The sequence below is a fragment of the Sinocyclocheilus anshuiensis genome, unplaced genomic scaffold, assembly GCF_001515605.1.
Source record: "Sinocyclocheilus anshuiensis isolate Anshui unplaced genomic scaffold, SAMN03320099.WGS_v1.1 scaffold716, whole genome shotgun sequence".
NCBI classification, from domain to species: Eukaryota; Metazoa; Chordata; class Actinopteri; order Cypriniformes; family Cyprinidae; genus Sinocyclocheilus; species Sinocyclocheilus anshuiensis.
This window is the reverse complement of record NW_015555755.1, coordinates 235566-243429: the sequence shown is the minus strand read 5'-3', so window position 1 is coordinate 243429 and position 7864 is coordinate 235566. Positions and strand designations below refer to the sequence as shown.

Genomic DNA, 7864 nt, shown 5'->3' with positions numbered 1-7864 from the left:
GACACACACACAGACACAGACACACACACACACACACACACACACACACACACACACACGTCCGGATGAGAAAACAACGTTTGCATTATCAGTGCTGCTATTAACAGCTATTAAAATAAAACTATTAAAAAGCTTAAATAAATAAATGAATGTATTAAACTAAAACTGAAATAGATATAAATATAATAGTAGAAACAGATGTATGACCATTCAAAAATTTTAGATTGGTACGTTTTTCATGTTTTTAATGAAGTCTCTTCTGCTCACCAAGGCTGCTCACAAAAATAGTGAAATATTTTTACAATTTAAAACAGCTGTTTTCTATGTGAATATATAGTAAACTGTAATGTATTTCTGTGATGCGCAGCTGTATTTTCAGCATCATTTACTCCAGTCTTCAGTGTCACATGATCTTCAGAAATCATTCTAATATGCTGATTTGCTGCTCAAGAAACATTTCTGATTATTATCAATGTTGAAAACAGTTGTGCTGCACAATATTTCTGTGGAAACTGTGATACATTTTATTTTTCTGGATTCACAGATGAATAGAAAGTTCAAAAGAACAGTATTTATCTGAAATAGAAATCTTTTGTAACATTATAAATGTCTTTACTCTCACTGAAGTACATATAAATATAATAGTAAAAACAGATATAAATATAAATGTTAGAATTATCAATTTCATTATTGCTACCTAAAAATAAAATTATTAAAAACCAAATTACAAAAAATAGATGTAAATATAATAGTAGAAATAGATAATAATATAAATATTTAAAAACGCACATAACTCACATAAATTACAAAACTTAAGCTAAAATTTAAATAAAAATGCAAATATAAAACTAAAAGCTAATTCAAAATATGAATAAATACTAGAATAGCACATGAACAATACTAAAATGTCACTGTGCGTGACAAGAATGAATAGAAATCCACTGGTTATGATTTCAGAGCAGAATATATTCAAGCTCAAAGGACCATCTGTATGATCATAACACAGGTGAGTGTCACTGAAAGCACAAATATGATCTGTTGACACGGTTTGTCCCACAGAAACTGTATGAGTTTGACCTTTGACCCTCAGGAGCAGAAGGTCACAGCTGTAAGCGCACGGATCTGAGTCTGTCTGATGAAAGATGTGTGGACAGAAACCGTCAGTAACCGTGTGTTTGAAGAGTGTCAGGTTTGTGTGTTTGCTGATTTTTACTCACGGTCTGTTTTTTTCACTTTGCATAACTCATCACAGTTTATCTTTAAATGCAATCAAGCATAGCAGATCTAGGATGAAACCATCAGCTTATTTTCTAAATTTCTAATGTTTTCAACTGTTAATCATTTCCAAACAGGGTTAACCTTACACTAGAACTCAACACCGATTACTGTCCAAACACTTCATCACTTGAATTAAGATTATAATCATTTAATTTTAAAGCACAGCCACCACAAAATCAGACTTTAACACCTCTTTTAACTTTGAGATCGTTCTGAGATTAAATACAGATTTTAAATCATAACAAGAAATAGTTTAATAGCTATGATACTATTTTTGAGATCAAATCATTTGCATAGTTATGACAGGAAACACTGGCATCTAACAATGCCTTGGAAAAAAAAAAAAGTTAACCTTAAAAAATAAAGCATATACATAATTGGAAATAAAACAGTTATGGAATAAGCATGTGTCCTGAACTCCTGAAACATTGTCTCAATGCAGTTTATGAAACAAATCAATTAAACCTGTATGTGGATGTGTGTGTGAAAAAAAATTCAGATCATTAACATTTTCATAAGTAACATTTTCTCTCAGTAACTGTAACTGATTACAATTACATTTATTTTGTAATTATTTAGTTGCATGTAACCAGTTACTTCCCAACACTGCTGGTTATAAAATGCATGCATTTAATGAATGCTGAAGCTGTTCAGTACCTATACAGACGGGACAGCATTCTCCTTCAGGAACGTAGAAGTTCTGGCAGTCCAGCTCCGTGCATTCGGCTTTAGAGCAGAAGGACACTCCACCTCGACACTGACACAGCCAGCAGGGGTCCATACGGTACACCTCGCCCTCCCTAAACTCCTTCCCGTTATGAACACATCTGGGAGAAACTACACAACAAAACAGCATTTCTCAATATACGTCTATTTCACTCTAAAAATAATTTCCGTATTTTTAATAGTTTAATATATACACACTAGATTCTTCGATTTTATTCGACTATTCGATTTTTTTAAAATCCTCGACTTCATTTTGCTCGCGTCGGCTAACCGGCAAAATACCGGAAGTGGCGCATTTCACGCACGAGAATCCATAAAACACATTATTAGTCTGTTTTCCAAGGCTGCATGATATATTAAACCCATTTAAAAATATATAATTAAGCATAATTGTGAATTCACAAACGCTACGTTTTAATGAAATAATTATATGCGATGCAGTTCTAATACAGTATATGCGCTTTAATTATTTACATGCGTGTAGGTTAAGTACATGCGTCACAGTAGTTCCACAGGAACTGATATGATTTACATCATGTGTGGAGCGTCTCAAACTCCATCTCTGCATGTTGTTGTGGGAGTACAGCCATACGCTTGCAAAATTAGTGACCTCTAATGAGAGACATGAAGCAAGTACTTATTTTTCAGATGATTTCCAAATCGGGCTGCAGCTGAATTACTGACAAAGTCAGGATATTATGTAGGTAATAGTCCGTTAGTTTGCTTCTCATTTTATACTTGTTCAAGTAAATAAAACTGAAAGTTTGTTAACAGAGGAAGGTACGGCCAAACAGAAATAATATCACTTGCGCTTGTTTGCACAGGAACTTCGTCAGGAAATTTAGCTGACAGTGATTTCGAGTGGATCAATCACGATATTAACGCATCATTATTATTATTATTATTATGCTGCTATATAAAGAGGCTTTCCAAACGTGCTGATATTTCAGCAGTATCAGCTAGGGCTGCCACGATTCGTCGATTCTATTCGACTATTCGATTAAAAAAGTCCTCGACTTAATTTTGCCTGCGTCGACTAACCGGCAAAATACCGGAAGTGGCACATTCCACGGACGCGAATCCATAAAACACATTATTAGACTGTTTCCCAAGGCTGCATGACATATTAAACCCACTTAAAAATTATAATTAAGCATAACTGTGAATGCACAAACGCTACGATTTAATGAAATAATTATGTGATGTAGGTGTGTAGGTTAAGTACATGCGTCACACAGCGGCTCCGTTCACAGTAAATGCTGCTCCACAGGAACTGTTATCATTTATATCATGTGTGGAACGTCTCAAACTCCATCTCTGCATGTCGTTGTGCGTTTGGGTTTATTATAACGTTCATCTGGGAACGCAATGTGCGCCATATCATCAGATTTGTAAGGTAAATAATTTATAAAACTACGCAAACTCTGAGTTTACACATTCTGATGTCCACATATTCTTTTAATTACAGTGGCTATAGCAATTCTGTCCTAAAGAAATGGCTAAATATCAAAGATTAAGTGGACATTTGCATGAAATGGTGCTTGGTCAATATTAAACAAGGATTAGATCGTACAGTAATGTGTAAAAACAATCGTCAGGCCGTTGGCGCCCTCTGCAGGCCTTTGTTGTAATGCATACTGTACATTAGCTCTATTGTTTATAATACATTATGTATTTTAACAGTTTTGTTCAATAAAACCATATGATTTCTTGCTTTTGATACTTTATTTGAACTAATTATTATTGCCTCATTGCTGTTATATATGTATTTTAAGTAATTTTAAAGGCTATTGTTCACTTACATCTATTTTTATCACCACAAAAAAATTTATTATAATTATAGGGCCCTATGAAATCCGTTTTATTGATTCCATTTGAATGGTTCCATTAAATTTTAATAATCAAAAGCATCTCCAATTAATTGATTTTATAAAAAAATTAAAAAATTTAAAAAGTATTTTTTTCCAGAAATACTGCACATTTACATTTTTCTCCTAAATAAATTCTGGAAAATAATATTTCTGGTAAATACTCCTTTAAAAAGTGTTTTTTGATTATAATTGTATTATTAGTAGACTAGAACACGTGGATATGTTGTCATTCTTACACTATAATACTGAACTTCGATTTCAGTGATTTCAATGATGGACACTTGCTTCTTGCACTTTATGTTGCACTTTACTTTTTTACTTTTGGATTTCATTTGGTTTAATTAAATATAGTGTAATAAAATTTTCTTAAGTAAAATTGTAGATTTTTTTGTGGGAAATTAATCCTTTAGATCCTGTTAGATTTTTGTGTATTACACAGAGAATTGTGTGTTGTGTTTTGTAAAAAGTGTTTTATGAAATTGAAAACTGAGTCAAAGTCTGAGTATTAGTGTGTGGTTTTGTAGATTTGGTGTGTGCTTCTGCTGTTTGAGTGTCAGCTTTCTGAAACTGTGTGACAAAATATAAAAGTGTGTGTGTATATGTTATAAATATAAATATATTTATATAAAATATTATATCATATAACAAAATGTACATAATTTAAATTTAAGTATTTATATAATTATTTTACAAATTAATGTATTTCCATTACTTTTTCTTGCTAAAGATAGCAAAGTACACACACAGCTCTTTCTCTGTAACACACTCTCTCATTCTCACACTCTGACTCAAGACACACACACACACATTCCCATCAGTGACCTGTTGAACCTTCCCATCATCCTCTGCTTCAGTTCTTCAGACTGATGCGTAAGCAGTTTTTCCTCCGCCCGCTGCGCTTCTCCTTAAGCCCATTAGTTCCACGAGGCAGCACACATTTAGCGGCGGGCGAAGAGGCCGACATGGGAATGTGGATTGTTAGTAAAACGGGGAATATTTGACGCCGACAGAGTAAACAGAGAGGCCCTGTCTCACTGACCCCGCCCCTTTTCACACCTCATCACTTCCTGTCTGTCTAGATCTCACAGGAGTATCTCAGTGTTTCATGAAACTAGCAGCTGTGATGCTGCACCAAATAACACATCTGACACCTGACAATCACTTCAGAGCCCCTAAGGTGAACTGATGATGGAATAAATATGAGATGAAAGGACCTATTATATTTTAAATTCCTTTTTTACATTTTTTTTTTCAGAGAAACTGTGCATTCACTTGTAAAACATTTGCATTCTCTCAAATAAGTATTGAGTTGCGCAAATAAACTTTGCATTCGCAAGCAAAATCATTAAAATACAGTTTTCCTCTCACCTCATATTATTTCCATCACAAGTTTAGTCAGCGAATGCAAAGTTTCTCTTGAAAACACAAAAGTATTGCGAGCAAAAGTGAATGTTTTGCAAGCTAATGCAGTGTTTCTATTGAAAACGTAAAAGTTTGGGGAACGAATGCAAAGTTATTCAGGGGAACGCAAACATTTTGGGAAAGAACTCAAAATTTATCGATGGAAACACAAATGTTTTGCGAACAAATGCAAAGTTACTTGAGAACGCAAAAGTGTCGCAAGGGAATGCAAAGTTTCATGGGGGAATGTGAAAGGTTTGCAGGTGAATGCAATGTTTTTATTTAAAAAAACGCAAACATTTTGGGAACAAATTCAAAGTTAGCTGGGAGAACCCATAATTTTGCAAGCAAACACAAAGTTACCCGGGATAATGGAAAATTTTTGCAAGTTTACGTAAAGTTATTCAAGAACACAAAAGTTTTGGGAAAGAAAACAAAGTTAATGCAAAAGTCTTGCAAGTAAGCGCAAAGTTCCCTTTCATGGGAACTTCGAACTGCGTCCTCTAGGGGTCGCTATGGGGAACGCCTCGTCGTGACCCGTGTCTGAAGCATACATTGAAAAAACACCAACTCGTTGGCCGGCGACAGCCATGACGTAACTACCTGCGTCCTCTAGGTTTTCTTGCCATGCTGCGGACGCAAGCTTCAGACGAAGAAGTGAATGATGTGTGCTCCCGGCGCCTATTTATTCTATAGTCGCACCGGTAGTTACGTCATGGCTGTCGCCGGCCAACGAGTTGGTGTTTTTTCAATGTATGCTTCAGACACGGGTCACGACGAGGCGTTCCCCATAGCGACTCCTAGAGGACGCAGTGTCTCGTTCCCTACTCAGGGAACCATGGTTACATAAGTAACCTGAGACGTTTCTCTAGGAAATTAAAACTTTTTCTGAGCAAATGCAAAGCTATTCAGGGAAACGCAAAATTTTTGCAGGTGAACACAAAGTTACTTTGGGGAATGCAGAAGTATTGCGAGCGAACAGAGCGTAAAGGGGAACGCAAAAGTATTGTGAGTGAATGTAAAGTTTTGCAAACAAACGCAAAGAAAATGCAAATGTATTGCAAGTGAAAGTAAAGTTTTTGGGAACAAACGTAAAGGGAAAAGCAAATGTTTTGCGAACACAACACATGGAAACTTTTTCGGAGGAATACAAAAGTTTCGCAAGGGAATGCAAAGTGATTTTAACAGACGTAAAGTTGAACAGAAAACGTAAAGTTTTGCAAACGAATGTAAAGGGGTATGCAAAAAAATGTGAGTGAACAAAGTTTTGCAAACTAACATAAAGGGGATGCAAAACTTTTGTGAACAAACAAACTTCTTTGGTGGAAATGCAAGTTTTGCGAACAAATGTCAACTTTTTGGGGAAACAAAATTTTGCGAACGAACGTAAACTTTTTTAGGGGAACGCAAAGTTTTATGAACAAACATAAAGGGGAATACAAAAGCTTTGCAAACAAACAAAACTTTTCTTGCGGAAAACGCAAAAGTTTTACAAGGGAACGTAACGCATGAGCATTGAAATATAATTTTTCCTCCATCTCACTTTTTTTCCCATCACCATGTCTGTAAAATCACCAGAAAACAAAAAGACGGACTAAATAAACCTGTCACATCACTGTTGATGGCTGCAGCTGGTTAGCATGAAAACGTGCTTTAAGCATTGATTCATTTAAAATGAACTTGGAATTAAGTTAATTATAAACACACTTCTGCATTAAAATACACTGTAAAAAATAAAAAGTACTGGCAGCTCATTACACATGATATTATCCATTAATTTTACGGACATTTCTGTTAACTCTAAAACACAATGCAATGAAGTGTACAATTAAAAATACTGGTAAAACACCTGTAAAAATAAATACAGAAAAATGTTTACGTTTTTTTTTGTTTTTTTAATTTTTAGTTTTACTAACAGCTAGCGCCAGTGCAAACCGTCTTTTGGCGTTAAAACAGTACTGTCAGGTCTTACTAAAGACGCGCAGTGAGGAATTAATGCTGAAAAGGCGTGGACATAGGGTTGTGACGGTGAGGAAATTTTCCCACCAGTTAATCGACGTGTGACAACACCGGTAATACCGGTATCACTGTGGGGCCGTTCCCTCTTTTCCTCGCTTTCCTTCGCTTTCAAATAGCATGTAAAAGTGGCATGCGCATTTTACTTTCACTTTCAAATAGTGGCAATTCGGAGTAAAGGAATTGTTCATTTTTAGTTCGTTTGAATTTTCCCTCTTTTCCTCGCTTTCCTTCGCTTTCAAATAGCATGTAAAAGTGGCATGCGCATTTTACTTTCACTTTCAAATAGTGGCAATTCGGAGTAAAGGAATGGTTCATTTTTAGTTCGTTTGAATTTTCCCTCTTTTCCTCGCTTTCCTTCGCTTTTAAATAGCTTAAAAGCGCCGTGCACATTTTACTTTCACTTTCGAATTAGCGGCAGGTCGGCGTCAATTGCTTAAATGCAACAACAAAATACAATGTCATACTCACTTTAGCCTATATATAAAACATATAACTTTTATTAACAAAACAAATGCAAATACACCATGCTATAGGGCAGGCTATGCCTAATATAAAATAACAAATAACTT

The 7864-nt window shown here is 35.1% G+C and overlaps 1 protein-coding gene across 1 annotated transcript in view; it reads right to left on the bottom strand.

The window, feature by feature from the left end:
- Positions 1-1891: 1891 nt before the first annotated feature.
- LOC107673785 (cysteine-rich motor neuron 1 protein-like) overlaps positions 1892-7864 on the bottom strand; it is a 44172-nt gene continuing 38199 nt past the window's right edge. The window contains exon 4 of the mRNA XM_016467574.1: positions 1892-2115. Within this exon, the coding sequence (XP_016323060.1) occupies positions 1892-2115 (224 nt within the window). The remainder of the gene's footprint in view (positions 2116-7864) is intronic.